We start from the raw sequence: 21,556 nt of genomic DNA on the forward strand, positions 1-21,556 counted from the left end.
GTTAACTGCAAACTCATGAGACCCTGCAGTGTCATGAGACTGTGCATGGAAATAGAATTATCTTCTTGTATGTGTTGGATCTGTTCTGGAGGATTATTCACATGAAATTTGAATGTATATTTAATTCTGGTTGTTGGGTTTTAAAGAGAAGTCATCCCAAGTTGAGTAACCAAAAGAGAAGGGCTTGAGAGACCATGTCACGTAAGGAATGATTAAAGGAACTAGCATTACTTAGTGCCATACCTTTTTGGGTGTTTTCCACTGTGCTCTTTGATCACTGAAGAGGAGTCAAAGGAAGATTTCTCAGGGTATATTTATATAGACATCTGAATTCTGACAGTAATACTGGCCGCATGGGATGGATGTTTGAAGCATTCGTCTTGGAGGTTTCATCTTTTCTTTCTGATGTATATAGGCACAGGATGGGGTCCTATTTTGCAGAGCAGAGCTTCTGAAACTTGACCGTGTACCAGAATCATCTGGGCATCAGTGCAGATTCTGAGCCCCTAGATCTGGATGGGACCCAGGATTCTGCTTTTCTAACAGGCTGCCGAGTGGTTAAGGTACAAGTGGTCTGTCTTGGAGTTCCAACACTATGGAAGGATATGTTGAATCTCTAGCCCGGACCGTCAGCTGTGGAGAGTTGTTACATGGTGTTGTCTGATAAAAGGCATGTGATGTTGTCATGTGCTTACTTTCTGAGCTCTGGTATTTTATGTGTGTATTATAGAACTTGGAACAGTGAGTGGTTCTGTTCTCCTTTTTGTCTTTTAGTAAAAAGACTCACAGTCCGGGTTAGAGATAACTTGCAAGCCAAGTTGTGGCCCACAGACCACCTGTACCTTAACCACTTGGCACAGTGTTTTTTACTAATTTTAGTAAATTTCGTAAAAAAAATTATGACCATATACAAGTTTGATTCCTGACCAATTGCTCTTTTTGATAAGAAATTCTATTATTTTCAGAAGTGGCAGTAATCCTGTAGTTTAAAAGCAGCCATCACTTTTCCTCTAAAGGGCGTATTCCTGTGTCCTCTGTATTAAGCTGACCAGTAAACCAGAATGCATGGGGTGCTTGGTTTTGTGGGCCATTCCAGAGTGGGCCAAGAAGAGGTCTGCACTGTCAAACCCTGGCTGATTCTACCAAGGGGCCTGAAGTGGTTTACAGAGGACAAAGGGGATAATTTGGATTTTCAGACAGTGAGGTGCTAATGGGCTATTAGTTGACTTGAACATATGATTGGGAATGAATTATTGGATTTAGAGGGTGAGGCAGGAGCATCATGAGAGATTGCTGGAAATACAGGAGAAAGAGTCTGAACAGATGTAAGTGGGGTAGGGGAAGAGTAGCTGGTCAACATTTAGCAAATGGGAGTGTGACAGAGTTGTTACATATGTAAGACCATGTGGACATCTGGACTGGCACTTTTTCTCACAGAGAACACTGCAAAGTGGCTGAGGAACGAGTGGTAGCAGCCACTGTGGAGGAAGGATGTCTCCCCTAGGACACCAGCCTCTGCTGAGAATCAGAGGTGTGGCTGAGCCCCTTGGGATTAGTCTCTGTGGGGAGTGTTTTATGAGGATAGCAGTGTGACTTCTGGCACTGGATGTTCGACACTGGCAGGGCAAGTAGGGGTAAATAAATGTCAGTGGGAACAGTGAGACTGAGCTTCGCTGAGTTTGTAATTGATTCCAGAAGTATTTATTCAGCTCTTGCTATATCAGGCATGTTTTAGGAGCTGGGATACAGTGGTGAACAAGAGTAGTGATTTCCTTGCCCCATGGTTAAATGGCTAATTAAATAAGACAGCTATTGAGAAAATGGAAAGGAAGCTCTGTATTGGGTGTATGTATTTTGAGTTTGCATGACGTCTAATGATAGAGTTGTATCTGGGCTGTTTTTTTTTTTTTTTTTTAAAGACTTGCTCTGTCACCCAGGCTGTAGTGTGCAGTGGCATGATCTCTGCACACGATCACTGCAAGCTCTGCCTCCCAGGTTCATGCCATTCTCCTGCCTCAGCCTCCAGAGTAGCTGGTACTACAGGTGCCCGCCACCACGCCCGGCTAATATTTTGTATTTTCTTTTAGTAGAGACAGGGTTTCACCGTGTTAGCCAGGATGGTCTCGATCTCCTGACCTCGTGATCTGCCTGCCTTGGGTCTCCCAAAGTGCTGGGATTGCAGATGTGAGCCACCGTGCCCGGCCATATCTGGGCTGTTTTTTAGAGCGTTCAGTACTAGTTGATCCTGAATGAAGAATGATATAGCCACAGCAGAGTTAGCATTAAACTGGAAGGATATTTCTTCTGGCCTTCCTCTCCCCCATCTTGGATAGGTTGAGTGCAGGCACACCTTTGCTGTCTGCATCTGGGATTCTGCTAGAGGAGTATAAGGTAAGGATGATTCACCATGACCCTACAGTTGAGAAAGGCAGCTTAATTGGGACTATTTGGAATTATTACCTACTGGTCTATCTCATGTGAACAGCACAGAGTCAACTCATCTACTAGATTTGTGTCTTGCATCAGCATTGAGGGAGCAGGTGACAAGTCTCAACCAGCACTGTAGATTACAAAACAACACTTGTGTGTTGTGTGTGTTTTAAGTTTGAATTTTAATGTGTAGCATTTGAAACCCCATAATCTGGGTCATGGATTTGCTTCTCCTGTATTTAAAGTACTTCATAGGTGTAATGAAGCTGCTTGTGTCAGTAACTGAACCTTAAATGCACTTCCTTTCCTGTAGTTTTCATCTCACATGGTTTATGTTTTAATTAGACGTTAGTTGTAGGGGAATAATTCTCTCAACTGGAGCCTGAAGTCAGGATGAAGGCACCAGCCTGCACAGGATGCAATAAATCGTCATGGGAATTTTACATTGAAAGCTATGTTGGGGCCTTATAATTTATAAACTGTGTACATGTAGGAAATAATAGTTTATAATCTCACGTCATTGTTTGTTGTGGAGATTCGAACAATGAGAATAGGAACCTGGTGGTGATGAAGAGAATTCTGTCTGACAGCCTTTATGAATAGACTGAGGCTGCTGAAGAGGTGGATTTCAGCCTAATAAGCATTAACTCCTCCTGCAGTTAACACTATCATTCAGTTGCAGCTAGTATATTAGGAGAGCTTTCTTGCGAACCCAGGGGAGTTGCTGTAAAGATTAATTCAGCTATATCATGCTTTTCCTGTGTTGTGGTGTCAAGTCAGTTGCATTTTACTCAGGTTGGTTATTTGGGTTCCTCCATTTTTCTGGTTTTTAATCATTTGATTGGGAAGGTCTCCAGTGACCTACACACAGTAGCAGGTTAGAAATTATGTTTCTCTTGTTAGGTTGGGGCAAGGTTTGCTGGCTTCTCTTAGCCTTCATGTCCGAACCCTGACCCCCTACCCTGGTCTGTGGATGTTTTGGCTGTCTTGGGAGAGCGGACAGGAAGACAGGATGTACCTCCTTCTTCTAGAGGCACTGCCCAGCAGTCGGAAATCTCAGCCTGGCAGGCTTCTGTGAGTGAAGGATGTGAAGGAGAAGGTGGAAATCCTAGTTCTCTCAGGACTTTCTTCCTCTTGCTGTAGAAGATGGAGAATTACTCTCATTCTAGGAAATCCGTGAAGCTTAACGAAAGTGCAGCTTAAGTTATTTAGGGCTTAGAGTCTCTATGAGGTTGGATTTCTAAAATGAAGTTTGTATTTATGCAGAGTATAGGAACGTAAGTGCTGGAGGAGACGTCAGATCATCTAGACTTCTCACTGAGTCCCATGAAAGTTTTCTGTGATCCTTCAGTGTTAGGGAGGAAAAACCAATTCTTTTGTATAAACCAGTAAAACAGCACCAGACTGCCCATGAGATTTTCTGCCTTCTCCTTGAACAAAGGGAACCTGAATATCCAAAATACCCCAAATCATGATTTTACCTGGGATATTAATGTTGTTGTTATTATTATTATTATTATTATTTTTTTTTAGACAGAGTTTTGCTCTGTCTCCCAGGTGGGAGTGCAGTGGCGTGATCTTGGCTCACTGCAACCTCCGCCTCCCCAGGTTCAAGTGATTCTCATGCCTCAGCCTCCCCAGTAGCTGGGACTACAGGCGTGCACCACCACGCTCAGCTAATTTTTGTAGTTTTTTAGTAGAGACAGGGTTTCAACATGTTGGCCAGGATGGTCTCAATCCCTTGTGATCCGTCCGCCTTGTCCTCTCAAAGTGCTGGGATTACAGGCATGAGCCACTGTGCCAAGCCGTTTTTCTTATTCTTTTAAGGCCCAAAGTATCTGTATGCTTCCATTTCTTATTTATTTATTTGAGACTGAGTCTCACTCTGTCTCCCAGGCTGGAGTGAAGTGGCACGATCTCAGCTCACTGCCACCTTTCCCTTTAGGTTCAAGCAATTCTCCTGCCTCAGCCTCCTGAATAGCTGGGATTACAGGCGCGTGCCACCATGCCTGGCTAGTTTTTGTATTTTTAGTAGAGATGGGATTTCACCATGTTATTCAGGCTAGTCTTGAACTCCTGACCTCGTGATCTGCCCATCTTGGCCCCCAAAAGTGCTGGGATTACAGGCGTGAGGCACCATGCCAGGCCTGCTTCCATTTCTAAAATGAACTTTTATAAAATGCTTAATTAAGTCTGATGTAGGTGTGTGAACATAAGTCCTTCTTAGATTAACAGCTACAGAAGAGAACCTCTCAATATCCTTGGCCATGTGAATCATCATCTATTAATAAAAACTATAGTGACTTAATCTTGCTGGTTCTTTAAACATGTATCTCTTCCTATTTACCTTGCTTTAGTGACTGTTGTCAACCATGTCTGTCTTCCCACCTCTTGCTCTGTCTCAAGTCTCTGTATAATTTTTTCTTCCCTCTTTAGTGCTTTTAAAATTTGAGTCTTTCTTTATATCTTTATGACTGGAATTGCTGGAATAGTCTCTGGGCTGGCTGTTTGTTTTTGGTCATCTCTGCATTCATTTTGTGAATTCTTAAGAACTTGTATTTGATCTGGAGCAACAGACATGAGGTTGCCAGTTTGAAATGAGACCTTCAAGATCCATCATTAATGTGCACATTAAAACAAAAATTATGCCAGTTGTATGCCGCCAAGATCAGTTGCCTCCTTCTGCAGTACTCTCTCCTTTTATTTGTGATTCTTTTACTTAAGTGGCCAATGCGGATCCAATTCCATGTCTTCTGACTGGAGTGTAAATTTCTTGAATGCACAGCACCCATATCTGCTGTATCCTTTGAGCTCCCAAGGGAGGCAGCAACATTTTTAAGAGCTCCGTACATATTTCTGTTGCAGTGTACATTCTGGCATTGCTCACTTTATAAAACTCAAGTAAAATGATTCATTATCCTTCTGGTTGTGGGTATAACAACACCTTTTTCTGAACTTTGTCAGGAATATAAAACTGTATTACTAGTTGATGAACGTATTTGATTTTGGGGCGTATAAAGAAGTGAGATGGTTGTGTGTTGCTTTCATTCTTTTTAACAGCCTGTGGATTCACTTTTCTTTAAGGCCTGTTCAGAAAGGTCATTGTCCCTTTACCTTATGGGTGTAATTCTGACATTGAGAACTGGGTCGTGGTCACACAGTACGTGTTTGGAAATTCCTTTAAAATAAAGTTTATTTTGACTCTGAATATTGGCTTGCTTTCTATTCAGTAACTCCTCTCTTTTCTTATGTTTCTTCAGGATGACAGTGATGGGATTCCGTGGTCAGAAGAACGGGTGGTACGTAAAGTCCTTTATTTGTCTCTGAAGGAGTTCAAGAATGCCCAGAAGAGGCAGCATGGGGAAGGCATTGCTGGGAGCCTGAAAACTGTGAATGGTGAGTTGACTCTTGGAATATCTCGTTGGAATGTACAATATCTGTGGGCACGGACTTGTTTCTGAATTGGATGTGTTCTGGCAGCTTGTGCTTCCTGGTCTAGGCACCTAAGGGCAGTCTGTAGGCTAAGTGAATCTGCACTGCAGACATCCTGTTGGGTTTATAGGGTTGTTTTTGTGTTCCTTTATGTACCGCGTTATATAGTGGACGAAATACCTTAGTCTGTTCTGTAGGTCCTGTCTTGCTGGTTTTTCTATATGTATGTCTTTCCACACTGGTATGTGAGCAGAACTCTTTGATGATCTTGCTGAAATGTGGAGTCTTTAGTTCTTGTCCCTGGGTTGTATAGGAAATAGCCTAAATCTTTCTGTCTACTGCTTTTCCTGCTCTCTGGCTCAGCGGCTTTCTCATCTCTCCTTCCTTCCTTGCTGGGCAGGTTCCTGCAGTGGAACAGCTTTGCATACCTCTAGAAGTGTGCTTCTTCCTGGATGATTATCACTTGGCTCCTTGATGCCTGGAAAGAAACTTGTTCCTATCTGAGTTTGTTCTCATGTCTGTTTTGAACAGGGTTCATACGGTGCAGATGAAGTCATCCAACAGAAAGTATCTGAGGACAAACATTTGCTTGTAGTTTACTATTTTATTTCAGGGGAATGCAGTGACATTCTATAATCCCCTGTGTACTTATCAGGATTACAGTTAAAGTGAATGAATTGACCATGTTTTGGTTATGCTTCCTTGGGGCAAGGAGATGAGAAAGAGCAGGATCTGTTCTTTTTTGAGAGCTGTGGCTCTGGTCTTAAGAGAGTCACCACATATGGGGTACTTGACAGTTTGTTAGGGTGCCAAAGGACAGGTTCACCATGGCTTCCAATTTGTTTCCCACCACCTTAGTTGTAAGGTGAGTTGTCTGGCAGCCTCCTGTTGGAACTAGTGTTCACAGGCACTAGTGCACAGCAGTACCTGTTGCTGCTCTGTTTCTATGGGGCAATGGCAGAGTTTCCTGAGATGACCTCTCTGAACTTCACCATTCACCCTAGTTGTGCTGTCTCCTTCCACTGTTGCGTGACTTGAAAGAAGAGCCTCTGTCCACCCTCCCGGGTTTTCTTTCTTATGGGTGACTTGCCTTTGGAGGTCAACCATTAAGGCCATAGTGGCTCAGTCATGTGTGCGTCTCTCAACAAATCTCAGCCAACATGTATGGGAAAGGCCCATTTTGAGTCTTAATATTTGCAGAAAACAAAATAAGTTGTGGAATCTATTGCCATAGAATCCAATTTAGACCCTCATAGCTGCTTTCCTAAAAGGCACTCTGCCTTGTTATGTGGGTCTCCAGCAGAGAGGGACCCTAGCCATTCGTTGCTTGTAATACAGTAAACTAAAAACCTTGTGTGTAGTTGGAGAACATTTGATGTGATATAGATCGTGTTTATTGTCATTGATTCACGTTGAACGTAGCATCTTGCTTGATTAAATGTGGGGGGTTGGGTATGAAGGAGAATATCACTTAATCCTAGAGTTTAGAGTGGAGCAGTGACTGCTGTACTGTTAGATTGTATGGTTGTGATGCTCTCACTGTACTGTTTCAGGAATGGTGTAATGCCTTAGTGTTTCTTGGCAGTGCCAACAGTGGAAACAAAAACACCCATATTTTCTTAACTGGGTAACACCAGCTTTTAGAACAAGAAGTTAGCCAGATGTTCAGGATTTAATAAAGGTAGAATTTGAGTCAATGAACAAAAACTAAAGTTTGTCATTCCAGAAGCAACCAGTGCTGTCAGCCAGTTGGCCAAATGTAGGTTTAGCTCTGGCATAGTCAAGGGATTGATGATACTGAGGAGAAAATCTCAGTTGGCAAAGATGCCCCCATTGGGATCACTGAAGTCTTTTTATTTATTCTGGCACTACCTTCATAAGGGAAGGTTAGTTTTTGTCATGGTAGTTTGCTTTTCATCCAGATAAAGACTTTTAAGTCTTTTAAAAAATACAGAGACACCTCGGCTTCTCTTCTGGTTGTGAAATTGTTGTGAATATGCCATTTTCTAGTTTGTGTTGGTTTTTATGAAGGCAGCATTCCAAGGTTACCTTTTTGTTATTCTGTATGTGGGATTTCTGTAGCAGTTCTGAGTAAACAGATCTCCTCGTTTCAGGACTTGAGTGTGCTTTAAGAATCATTACTTCGCTTGGTGCGGTGGTTCATGCCTGTAATCCCAGCACCTTGAAAGGCCGAGGAGGGAGGATTGCTGGAGCCCAGGAGTTCAACACCAGCTTGGGCAACAAACTATGACCCTGTCTTTCCAAATAATAGTAATAATAATAAATTAGCCAGGCATGGTGGCACATGCCTCTGGTCCCAGCTAGTCAAGAGGCTGAGACAGGAGGATCACTTGAACCCAGGAGGTCAAGGCTGCATTGAGCTATGTTCACACCACTGTATTCCAGCTTGGGCAACAGAGCGAGACTCTCAAAAAAATCATTATTTTCAAGGCAGCTACCATCTTAAACAAAGTGTACTTTCTTATTTTGGGGAGCTACTTGGAATCACTGGAAAACAGAATTGGTATCATGGGAAGAGCTCCTCTTCTGTAGGTGTTTTCGGAGCACGATCCCAGAGAAAGCTCACACAGTAGGGAGCAACCAAGACTTTAGGGCTGGTGAGGCTGGGAGTAGGGGTTGTTGTAACTGCAAGCTGTGTTGTGCATATATATGTGGACGTGTCTGTGTGTCTTTGTGTATATATGCGTGTATGTATATGCATGCTTTGCTGAAAAATCCGTTTAGTTTGAGTGGTTACTTTATAGTCAGCCATCACTCATGTCCTATCTCATAGAAACACTTCCTAAATGTCAAATGAAATCAGAAGATAGGTTAGTGGGAGTGGAAGCAGGGTGTATTAGTTTGTTTTCATACTGCTGATAAAGGCATATTGGAGATTGGAAGAAAAAGAGGTTTAATTGGACTTACAGTTCCACATGCCTGGGGAGGCCTCAGAGTCATGGAGGGAGGTGAAAAGCACCTGTTATATGGCGGTGGCAAGAGAAAATGAGATTTCGTGAGACTTACTCACTATCACAAGAATAGCATGGGGAAGTCCAGCCCCCATGATTCAATTACCTCCTCCTGGGTCCCTCCCACAACATGTGGGAATGCTGGGAGATACAATTCAAGTTGAGATTTGGGTGGGGACACAGCCAAACCATATCACAGCGGATTGACTATAATGGTGGTGGTTTTTTGTGAGATGGAGTCTCCCCTGTCACCCAGGCTGGAGTGTAATGGCATGATCTTGGCTCACTGCATCCTCCACCTCCCGGGTTCAAGCGATTATCCTGTCTCAGCCTCCCAAGTAGCTGCGATTACAGGCATGCACCACCACACCTGGGCAACAAATTGAGACCCTGTCTTTACAAATTATAGTAATAATAAATTAGCCAGGCATGGTGGCACATTTTTTTTTATCTTTAGTAGGGATGGGGTTTCACCATGTTGGCCATGCTGGTCTCAAACTCCTGACGTTGTGATCTACCTGCTTCGGCCTCCTAAAGTGCTGGGGTTATGGGTGTGAGCCACCCGTCCCGAGCCAGGATGGATAAGTCCATGCAAGATGTATGTTTTTTTTTTCAATTTTTTTTCTTCTTCTTTTTTTTTTCTTTGAGATGGAGTTTCCCTCTGTTGCCAGGCGGGAGTACAGTGGCACTATCTCTGCTCACTGCAGCCTCTGCCTCCGGGTTCAAGTGATTCTCCTGCCTCAGCCCCCAGAGTAGCTGGGATTACAGACATGCGCCACCACACCCAGCTAATTTTTTTGTGTATTTTTAGTAGAGGCGGGGTTTCACCATGTTGACCAGGAAGGTCTCCATCCCTTGACCTTGTGATCCGCCCACCTCAGCCTCCCAAAGTGCTGGGATTACAGGGGTGAGCCACCCCGCCCGGCCCTCAATTTTTAATTTTTTTTTTTTTTTTTTGGTTCCCAACCCAAAAGATTCCTTTTCAAATGTCAAAATGTTTTCACTGGTTCATTAATTTTTAATTGTCACAGAAATTTGTCTGGTGGTAGAATTGTAAGATTGTCCAGTCCAGAGCCATTGCTAGGAGGTGACATATGCTGTGCAAGCAAGGATGAGAACATGTGCCTTAACCCCAGAGAAGGGTGGGTGGTGGTGGAGCTTCTGCCTCTGTGTCTTCTTTCGTGCCTTCGAGGTTGGGGACAGTGACATGCCTCTGAAAGCCCTGGCTCTCAGAGATCTGTAAACTGAAAGACCCATCTAACTATGGGGCCTTTATGACTGTTAGATGTGGTAGTGACTTTCTTAAAGTCAAACAGGTATTTAATTCACAGTAGCAGAATTGGAATTGCAGCTCAAGTCCTGTAACTTTGAATCCAGTACTTTTTTGCAAGACAGAATGCATGAAAACTACATTGGATCTTTGCAATAGGAATATTGAAAAGAAGATGTTTTGTTTTTTCCCATTTCCAGCATTGTTTCTGGATCTTTGATTATTGGAAAATATAATTGGATGATTGGAGGCTTTCCTGGGAAAAATCATTTGTTTTTACCATAATATTTAAAAATAACAGCAGAATGGATTTTACAGAATTTTTATCTAATTTGAAAATAAAATACATGTGATATCTCCTGAATCATTGGCATCCTGGTGTGATGAACAAGCAGCCCTTTGCCCTTCATCTGTGTGAAGGGGGTCGGGTATCTGATGCCTGGGAACAGTGTGTGGACACTGCAGCTTGTATCTGAGCAGTGAGCTCAGCTGCCCTGGTTCTGCAGGTCTGGGAGTAGTAATAACCTAAGCAGACATAAGACAGTGGAGACACGTCGTTTTTCATGTCATAAAATCCATGTTTGCTATCAGTCTTGTTTTTGTGGTTTTACAGTGACAAGGAATGAATTTTTTTTTTTTTTGGCCCTACTATTGGTAGGATATGTGAGTTTTGAACAGCCTCATGAGTTGTCTGTGTAGCAACTGATGCCATCATTACAGCTTATTGGTTATTGCTGGGCTTAAGCGTGAAGTGGTAAGATTTGCTGATTGTGAGCCTTCTGTCTACTTTTTGTTGTAGATAATGCCACTTTTCATGGATGTAATAAGTTGACAAAAGCTTTGGAAAGGACTGGCAGAGGCTGAGACCTTGGCCACTCTTTGAGGGCCCTTGGCCTGCTGGGGCTAAAATTAGGGACATTTAAATAATAACATGCTACACAAATAATGAGTACACATAATTACACAGTCAGAGAGGGGAGCTATTAACTGTATTTGAATTTCATTTGCTTCCTATAAATGTCATCTCAGATCCAGTCCTTTGGCCAGCAAAACACTCTTGATGAGATTTAAGGGACCCTGGATTCATTTCCTTAAACTTACCCCGGGCAGTATTTGTGATGGCTAGCCTACCTTGAGTTCTCACTATTTGCCAGTTATTGTTCTAGTACTTTAGCTGTATTTTACTCATTTAATCTTCAGAACAAGCAATTTTATAGGTGAGGAAACTATGTACTAAGAGTGGATTAGCAATTTGCCTACCCAGCTATTAAGTGGAAGCATGAGGATATAAGACCAGGCCTTTTGGATCAGACCTCCCATGCTTTCTGGATTAGAGCTCCCAAGCTTGTAGCCACCACTTAGATAAGGAGAGGTAATTTTGGAGCCTTTCATAAAGATAGCATTCCAAAAATAAGAATTTGTAGGAAGACTTTACTTTTTTTAATTAGGTATTTATTTGGAAGGAGGTAAGTGGATTTTTTTTTTTTTTTTTTTGGTCGGGGGCCGGGGGTGAGGGGATGGAGTCTTGCTTGCTCTGTTGCCCAGGCTGGAGTGTAATGGCACAATCTGCCCACTGCAACCTCAGCCTTCTGGGTTCAAGTGATTCTCCCACCTCAGTCTCCCGAGTAGCTGGGATTACAGGCATGTGCCACCATGCCTGGCTAACTTTTGTATTTTAGTAGAGAGAGGGTTTCACCATGTTGGCCAGGCTGGTCTCAAACTTCTGACCTCAGGTGATCTGCCCACGTCGGCCTCCCAAAGTGCTGAGATTACAGGCGTGAGCCACCGTGCCTGGCCGTCAGTAAGTGAATTTTTTATTGGGAAAAAGAACCTTGGAAGGCATGGTAAGTATTTATTGACTGTGTTTCTGGGCTTTATTTATGATTTGTAATTGAATTGATAGAGGGTATCAAAAATGTAGACTGTGAATTGGTTTCCTCCTGTCTTCAGTCAGACACACAGATGCATCCGTTAGTTTCCATTTCCTCACTTAGAGTTTTGTGTTTTTAATGCTGTTGTCGTTCTGGCTGGCTGGAACTCACTGGACGGGTGGTGCATGGATGTTTTGGCAACAGCTGCCAATTTGTAGCCAAGGACCAGTATTGGAAGCGCAGATGTAGGACATTCTGTAGCCAACACCCCCCAAACCCCCTTTAAGAAATATAATTTTGAACTCCTTTCAGAATCTTTCAGTCATTTCCAAAGATTCTTGATGTGTGTGGAATGAAATGTGGGCCCGACTGTGAATTCATTGTTCACAAAATATATTCACACAAGTCATAAAAACGTATTTGTGAGTCAAAATAAAAAAATGTCAGGTCACATGATCTGATTTATGTAAGTTTATTTATGGGCCATATTTGAAATGAGTGTCTGGGGTATAAAGTGACCTTCCCTCTAAGAAGGGAAACACCTGTCCCTTCTGTTTTTGCTGGAAACTTTCAGGTCTAGCTGTACTAGAGATGGTGCCTACTTCATCATTATCATTTATTATTATTCTTCTGAAGACAGTGGCTTATGGGCCGGGCGCGGTGGCTCACGCCTGTAATCCCAGCACTTTGGGGGGCCGAGGCGGGTGGATCACGAGGTCAGGAGATTGAGACCATCCTGGCTAACATGGTGAAACCCTGTCTCTACTAAAAATACAAAAAAAAAATATTAGCTGGGCGTGGCGGCGGGTGCCTGTAGGCTGAGGCAGGAGAATGGCGTGAACTCGGGATGCGGAGCTTGCAGTGAGCCAGATCGTGCCACTGCACTCCAGCTGGAGCGACAGAGGGAGACTCCTGTCTCAAAAAAAAAAACAGTGGTTTATGCTTCAGCTTTACCGAAGTGTTGATGTCTGTGTGCTAGTCTCCTCCTCTGCAAGCTGTAAGGAGACCAGTTGCAGCTTGAGTTTTCTCTAACACTCCTGTGTCCTGGCCTCCAGACTTTTTTCTTTTCCTCTCCTGTGTCCCCTGATGTGAGGACACACTCTGCGTGAAAGAAAGCTGGGTGAAATGAAGGGCTTCAATGTTGTTGAAAACAACTTATTTTTTGTTTACAAAGCAAGCTACATTTGTTGTGGAAAGGCGAGAAGGCTTGGGCTCTTTGTCTTTCAGCTGCTTTTTTGATGTAGTGATGTAGGTGGGGCATTTCTCAGATTTTCATTTTGTAAGTGTTGGAGTTTTTGTTATGTGGGAGGCATTGTGGGTATAAAAACTGAGATCAAGTTGCTTATTTTGGTCAAGTCCTAATACCTTATTTCATCCCTTCTAAGATGTCATTGAGTGATGCACCATTATGTTACGTATCAGTAAGCAAGAACAAAACAGTGCTTCCAATTATGAATGTGGGACAGCTTAATTATGAGATGCATGTTTTAACATGAGAAAAATAGGTGCAACTTAAAATCTGTGAAGCAGGATAAAATACTGTAGGATAAATGCTTTAACAACCAAATGGGGCCGGGTGCTGTGGCTCCCGCCTGTAATCCCAGCACTCTGGGAGGCCGAGGCGGGCGGATCATGAGCCTGGCCAACATAGTGAAACCCCGTCTCCACTAAAAATACAAAAATTAGCCAGTCATGGTGGCGCACGCCTGTACTCCCAGCTACTCAGGAGGTTGAAGCAGGAGAATTGCTGGAACCCAGGAGGCAGAGGTTGTGGTGAGCCAAGATCGCACCACTGCACTCCAGCCTGGGCAACAGAGTGAGACTTTCTCAAAAAACAAAACCAAAAACACACCAAAAACCCCAAACAAGTGTATGGGTGAGTGCAGGAGGCTAGCAGGGAGGCAGATGATGTCAGAGACCCAGTCCTAAGATACAGGAAAAATTGTATATCCATGAGCCTTGCAAAGGGGTCTTGAAAGATGCGAGAGATTTCTGAGCAAGACCTTGGGGTGGCAGGGGTCAGCAAATATTTGACTGGACTGTTGGTGTCATAATCTAGTGGGACAAATGGCTGCAATGGCCGGTTTCCGTGGCCAAGTCACTTGTACTGGTCTGACGCCAAAGGAGTGGTGTGCAAAATTAAGGACTGCTAGAGCAGGAAGAGTCTTTTTAGAAGTATATAGGTCAAACTCATCATTTTACAGATGAGGAATTTTGAGCCTTGATGAGAAACTTAACTGGAAGGAATGGATCATGCTGAAGCCTGATTGGAACCAGAAATCCAATTTAAGTGACAGTGAGGCGCCACGCTTCCTAGTAGGCATGGCTGCTTGCACGCATTTCCTGGAGCGTTAAGAATGGAGGTGCCTGAGGAGGTTAATGTGCTCCTCTTTCGGGTCACTTTGTGCTTGACACCCACTGCCCCTCTCTTTCTCTCAGCCCGCCTCCTTTGTCAGTTCTGTGAGCTGGGCTCTGTTTCCCTGATTACATCATCATTCCCATCCAATCCTGGACAACTTTAGGAGGGACACAGCACTCAGGTAGTGTCACCTGGGTAGTGGAGTCTGTATGTGTAGGGCTATAGGGCGGAGGAGGTGGTCTGTGTAGGGAGACAGAAGGGAGGGAGAGCAGTCTGAGCTCTAGTTGGGCCTATTTGCTACAGCCTATTTGCTTTTGCCAGTTTTTATAGGAGTTCAGTTTCAAAGAAGTGGGGAAGGCAAATGGATGGAAATTTGTTGTAGTCTAGAATTTTTTTTTTTTTCTTTGAAACAGGGTCTTGCATGTTGCCCAGGCTGGCCTCAAACCCCTGGGCTTAAGCAGTCTTCCCACCTCACCTTCTGAGACACTGGGACTACTGGCATGTATCATCATGCCCAGGTTGGGATTTTTTTTTTTTTTAAGCTGAAGCTCTTTCTATAAGGGTCTCTCTAGTTTCTTTGCGGATGAAATTAATAACTCCCCCTCCATGACATCACACTGGAAATTATCCCTCCTTCATCATTTACCTCTCTTTACTGGTTCATTCCCACCATTGTAGAAACATGTTCTTATTTTTCCCATAATAAAGTAAAGCCTCCCTTGTTCTTGCATCTCCTGCCTGCTGTATCTTTCTCTTAGTTTATAGCAAAATCCCCCATAAGAAAATGTCTAAAAGGTTTGTCTCCATGCCCTTCTATTTATATTCATATTAATATCCCCCAGCCTTCCTTTGCCATTCACCTTTAAACCCCTCACGTTGGGCCACTTATCAAGGTCAGTAATGATTGCCCAAGCCACATTTCCATTATTCTGGGGTGTAATTGCCCATTCAGCAGCATTTACTGTGATTGAACATCTCCTGAACACCACCTGCCTGCTTGACTGCTGCATTTTGATTTTATTATTTTATTTTTTGAGATGGAGTTTCACTCTTGTTGTCCAGGCTGGAGTGCAATGGCACGACCTTGGCTCACTGCACCCTCTGCCTCTCAGGTTCAAGCAATTCTCCTGCCTCAGCCTCCTGAGTAGCTGGGATTACAGGCATGCGCCAAGACGCCCGGCTAATTTTGTATTTTTAGTAGAGATGGAGTTTCTCCGTGTTGGTCAGGCTGGTCTCGAACTCCTGACCCCAGATAATCTGCTCGCCTCAGCCTCCCAAAGTGCTGGGATTATAGGCGTGAGCCACCGTGCCCAACCTATTTTTTTATTTTTATTTTTTAGAGATAGGATTTTCTTCTGTGGGCCAGGCCCGAGTGCACTGGGTCGACCACAGCTCATTGCAGCCTCGACTCTCAGGCTCATGCCTTAGCCTCCTGAGTAGCTTGGACCACAGGTGGGTGCCACCACGCCCGGCTAATTTTTAAATTATTTGTAGAGATGGGGTCTCCCTGTGTTGTCCAGGGTGATCTTGAACTCCTGGGCTTAGCTGTTCCTTCGAAAGTCCTGAGATGACAAGTTTAAGCCACTGTGCCTGGCCCACTTTGATTTTTTTTTTTTTTTTTTTGGATAGGCCTCATGAAGTTAAGATGTCCCAAAGCCAACTATCTGTGAGGTCTCTCATCTGCTTCTGTTCTCCGCTTGCCCCTTCTTCCCTTTTTCAATAAGTGGCAGTTCCTTTGTTCTAGTTGTGGTGGCCAAAACCTTGGAGTCATCTGTTACTTCTTTTTTCAGATTTTTGCATTTAGCTTTAGCTAACCTGTTTTACTATTTATTTATTTGGAGACAGTGTCTTGCTATGTTGCCTAGGCTGGAGTGCAGTGGGGGCTATCACATCTCACTGCAGCCTGGGCTCCTTCCCCATTTAACACCCCCCCCCCCCAACCCCCCGAACTCAAGTTGCTGGGACTTCAGGCATGTGCCATCATGTCCAGCAAATAGACACAGTGTTGCCCATGCTGGTCTCGAACTGCCGGGCTTAAGTGATCCTCTTTCCTGCCTTGGCCTCCCAGAGTGTTAGAATTACAGGTGTGAGCCACTTCACTAGTCCTTAGTGAACCTGTTTGAAACTCACAGTACCTTTTGATTCTGAACTTGTACTACTGCTCCTGTTCCACGTTGTCATACTTTCTAGCTTAGGTTATGTTGCAGCCTCCCTGTGCTCGCTCAGCTTCTGCCTTTGTATTCCTCCTGGCAGCAGCCAGCATAAACCTTTAAAAATGCAAATTAGGCTGTGCTATGCTCTGTTCTGATTCTGGCATATCTGCCTATCCTCTTAATGTGAAAGCAAAATATCCTCATGGCTGGCCACTTGATTGGGCCCCCATATCACTCTGTTCTCATTGTCTCTGTCCCTCTTCCTGGTATTTTAAATACACAAAGCATACTCTGTTTAGCTCTCGCTGATCCTTCTATTGAGAATTCTCTCCCTTCTGGTATCTATGTGACTTGATCTTTCTGTATGTTTCAGGTTCCCCTTTAAGTGCCCCCATACCCCGGAATGTTCCTTGAACATTCTAGTAAAAAGGGTGCCTGCCTCTGTTACTCCTTAGCGCTTTACCTTATGAAGTCTGTCTGCACAGCATTTCTCACTGCCTGACATTGTAGTACTGTGAGGGAGGGGCATGTGCGTGTATTTATTCTAATTTATTTATTTATATAGATTTTTAAAATAGATTTTTTAAGATATAGTTTTTTATAGATATTATTTTATAGATATTATTTATATAGATAATTATCTAATGTGTCTAGCCACATTAGATTGTAAGCGCTTTGAGAGGAAAATTCATTTGTGTTGACTGCTGCTTTTCCCTGTGCCTGGGATCTCCGAAGTCTGTGTTGTGTGAATGAGCATGCAGACGGCTCAGTGGCCCACCTGCATGCCACCCACGTCTCTGCCGCCCCCTTTCCAGCACCTCTTGTTGCCATGCTGTGGATGTGCCACTCTCTGTTCAGGGGACTGAGAGTCTGCCAACTGGGACTCCAGATTTCATTTTAGAAATGCTCACACCGTGACACCCTAGGCCCCCAGATGTCAGCTCATCTTATTTTCCCCATTGCCAGAGGGAATGTGCATTCATAATTGTGTGATATGTCTCACTATCATAGAGATTCTTGGAATAGGGTCAGCCTTGTGTCCTTTCTTTCTGAACCACATTCATCGCATCCCTGTTTAGGTACAAGGTATGTTGCTTGGTGGTTTAAATTAGAATTGGGCTTTTAAGAAAAAGTAAAAAAATTATGTCTCTTAATTCTCAATTGATGATTTTTGTACTTTTACTAATATTTTTGGGGTTAATTTAATGGGCCTCAGGTGTTAAGCAGCTTGTGCAAGGCCACCTAGCAGAGAAGTGGTCAAATCAGGGTTTGAACCCAGGTCTTCTGACTCCAGATAGCTCTCTCTCCCTCTCCCCCACCCCTCTCCCTCTCCCTGTTCTTCTCCCCCTTCCTTTCCCCCTCTCTCTCCCTCTCTCTACTTCTGTGTGGGTGTGTGTGTATGTATGTGTTTAAACTAAGGAAAGCCTGTGAAACCACATATCTCCAGTATGTCTTGTTGTGACAAGTGTACACATAGAACCAAGTGAGCAACACTCCAGTGTAGATAAAATACCTTCCTATCACGCTGAAAAGGTTCCTCCTTCTCCCTTCAGTACAGTTGACACGTTAGTTTATTTGTTTGTTTAGAGACAGAGTCTTGGTCTGCCACCGAGGCTGGAGGGCGTTATAACCTCAAGATCTGGCCTCAGGTGATCCCCCCTCCTACTGGCATTACAGGCGTGAGCCACTTCGCCTGGCCGGTTGAGTTCTTTAAATGTATTTGCTCATTGTGGAGTTCCTCAACACCACTGCCTGTATTTTTAAGAGCTGTTATGCTTATCGATGGGTTTATGATGTTTGTCCAGAATGTGCTGAATGTCTGAGAGTGTTGGGGACTGAAAGTGCCTCAAGGCCAGAGGCCCATGTGCATCCCCTTAGCAGCTCCAGAAGTGGCTTATGTAGGCACAGTGTTGGAATAAGAACCCTGCGATTGGAAAGATGATGACATTCTCAGAGTCAGACTGTCTATTAAACTGGCATCATGGTTTTTGTTCTGAACTGTTGTGTAAACTCAGAGCAGATGGGCTTTGGAGGAGGCTTCATTCTGACTGTCTTCAGTGTCACCTTTCTCGTATAGCACGTTAGCCACCACTGTTTTTAATCTGTGAGTGTTCGGAATACTCAGCCTGGGTGTGTATTAATGTTAATAATTAAAAATTCTGGAGCTAGGGTCCCAGACTTGGCTTTTTTTCCCCAGAGGCACTCTATAAAGACATCTGTAGGTCATGTCTTTTGCTAGTGCAGTGTGTCTTTAGTTAGATTGAATCCTGTGAAGAGCCCATGATCTCCTTGTCGCCCTTGAGGATGCAAAGACAGTGTGCGTGTGCCTGTGGTGGGATAGGATTGCTAATCATAGTCTTGCGGCTGTGGTGAAAGTCTGTATATTAGTCAGCTCAGGCTGCCATAATAAATTACCTTAGACTGGGCTGCTGATATAATAGAAATTTCCGTTTCTCACAGTTCTGGTGTCTGTAAGTCCAAGATCAAGGTGCTGGCCAGCTGGGTTCCTGTTGAGTGCCCTCTTCTTGGCTGGTTCCTCTGAGTCTTCCTCCTCATGCGAGGACTCCAGCCCTCTCAGGTCAGAGCCCTGTGCCCCTATGACCTTATTTAACCTCGATCACCTTCTCATGGACCTTAGGGGTTAGAGCTTCAACAGAAGACTTTGTGGGGAGTACATTACAGTCTCTGCAGGCCTTGGACATGGTGACAATTTTATTCCATTCTAACTGTATATTAAACTCCATGTTAATCTGCAGCATGTTTTCTTTCTTGCTTGTGTGATACTAGAACATTTTCCTGGTAAGTCAGGAAACCCTTAGAGCTGTTTGACCTTTGAGAAGCCTGGATGGAGTGACTGCTTTTGACAGGGGGATGGCAGTTGTGATGGTCCTGGAAGGATGTTTCTGTTGTCATAGATTATTTGGGGAAGCATTGTGGAATTATTTGAGGACTTTTGAGGTCGAGGGAATCCTATTTGTTTAACAGTAATTCATCTTATCTACCTTTTGTGACTCCCAACCATTTTTTATTCTTGACGTGTAATAGAATGGAAAGACCCTGCAGGGTCACCAGATAGGTCTTCCTACAGCCAGAGGTGACTTGTTTGTGAATAGGATTTATTAACGTTCTTTCTTGTAGAGTGATATTGTCCCCTGCTAGAGAAAGACTTCATGTGTTTTCTAAATCTTCGAATTCTGTGATATGTGGATTTAAGTAGCTTTAATTACTATCAGATTTATTGTAATGGACTAGGGTAGTTTTGCTGTGCTTGTGAATGTCTTAGATCTGATTTCATAAATCCCTTAATTTACAATTTGATTTTTAAGCTCACCTGCTGCCAAATCTCATCTATCCTTCTAGCTTCCTCTATAGGCTTTAAAATGTTTCTGTAGAGTCCCAGATTTAGGTTCTTCATAATTTCTTTCCCAAGGATGATAAAAACAGTACAAGTCTATCGTTCAAGGAGGTGTGGGGATGAGGAGAGAAACATGAGCTATTTTATAATATATTATAAAAAATATATATAATTTTTCTACAACAAACTATATATAATATAAAATATATAAATATTTTATAATATTTTATATTCACCAGTGACATCCCATTCTTGATTATAAACTGGCAAGGCCAAACCTGTACCCTGCCATTGACATCCAAGGAGAGCTGTCTCTTGTGTATCATGGTAACTCATGCCCCGCATGCTTTCAGACCCCATAGCTTCTCTCCCTGACCTGTTACTAGTGTTCTTGCTTCATTTATGCTTTGGAGCTAATGGCTGGTTCAGCTCTTTCTGTGTATACACAGAAAGGTTGTCTTCCTGTGTGATCTGCCCTGCCCTTGTCATCTGGGTAATCCTTAACTGAGTCCCTGTTTTCTTTTTGCAGTTAGGTGGGTGCCTGTTCATGCTTGGTACTGCCGTCTTGGTGACGGGGAAGGCCACGTGCAGAGGCTCCCAGGCTAGCTTCTGGTGGTCTCTGAAGTGGTAGTCCCCTTTTAGCTTTCCATGGCTCTCAAAGTTATGCTGCCATGTGATACATGAAGGCAGTCCAAGGTCTCCATCTTGCAATCATTTAACTGTCTTTTATATTTAATCAATTTATTTAACTGTTTGTTTTTATTTTTTCTGTTGCCCAGGCTGTAGTGCAGTGACACGATCTCAGCTCACTGCAGCTTGCGTGCACCGCCCCCAGCAGCCCTCCCACCTCAGCCGCCTGAGTGGATGGGACTATAGGCACGTGTCACCGCCTGGATGATTTTTAAATGTTTTGGTAGAGATGGGGTGTCACTGTATTGCCCAGGCTGGAACACTGTTATTTTTGATAGTCTGCTTCCATCCCATGTGATTGGGGTTTTCACCAAGGGACCCATGCTTTTGAATGCTTATTTGAAAAATAGCATCTTGCCTCCTTTGAGAGTGAATTTAGAAGAATGAATCTAGAGTGATCTGTTCCCTAGGGGCTCCCCCAGCAGTGTACCCTCCATGAGATGACTTTGTTCCTAGTGTCATTTGAAAGGGCCTTCCAGTTTGCTCAGTTGGAAAGTGTTACAGAGTTTTAAAGGGTGAGCTGGAAGGCTCTCAGCTGGCACTTTCTGAATCCCTCTGAGGAAAATGTTGGCAAACTCTTCACTCTGCCTGAACTCTTTTTATAAATGGAGAAGCCAGGAGTTGGGAAGCCACCACACAAAGTGAGGTCGAACCCTCTGTGGAAACGTGTCATTATCCTAGCTAAGACAGTGGACTATTTTATGGTAATATGATGGTATGGACCCCCTCCCACCCTTTGATGTTTTGATGTTTCAGAGAGCCCTTCAGTTCATCTTCCTGCTACCAAAAATAGAAGTGTGTAGTGCAGCAATTTACAGTGTATTTCTATTTTTAACTGGAGAGACTTTTTTCCTAGAGATGCACATGGCTTTTAGTTTCCTTCTTTGACAACTTAAATGAAGAGGGCGGTGCTTGAGTGCTTTATTCAACAGGTGTCCCACCTTCTAAGGAAAGTCCACTTTTTTCACCCCCTGCCTCCTGCCCTTCCCTGTTTCAGAGAACAAGTTTCCACAGTAAGGAGGAG

The 21,556-nt window shown here is 43.6% G+C and overlaps 1 protein-coding gene across 3 annotated transcripts in view; it reads left to right on the forward strand.

The window, feature by feature from the left end:
* Positions 1 to 21,556, forward strand: part of JARID2 (jumonji and AT-rich interaction domain containing 2) — a 277,296-nt gene that overhangs the window by 123,845 nt on the left and 131,895 nt on the right. For all 3 annotated transcript variants that reach the window (XM_014345230.5, XM_055113199.2, XM_034961485.3), the window contains one exon: positions 5,691 to 5,826. In XM_014345230.5, coding sequence (XP_014200716.2) covers positions 5,691 to 5,826 — 136 coding nt within the window. The remainder of the gene's footprint in view (positions 1 to 5,690; positions 5,827 to 21,556) is intronic.

This window comes from Pan paniscus, chromosome 5 (assembly GCF_029289425.2).
Source record: "Pan paniscus chromosome 5, NHGRI_mPanPan1-v2.0_pri, whole genome shotgun sequence".
Classification (NCBI taxonomy): Eukaryota; Metazoa; Chordata; class Mammalia; order Primates; family Hominidae; genus Pan; species Pan paniscus.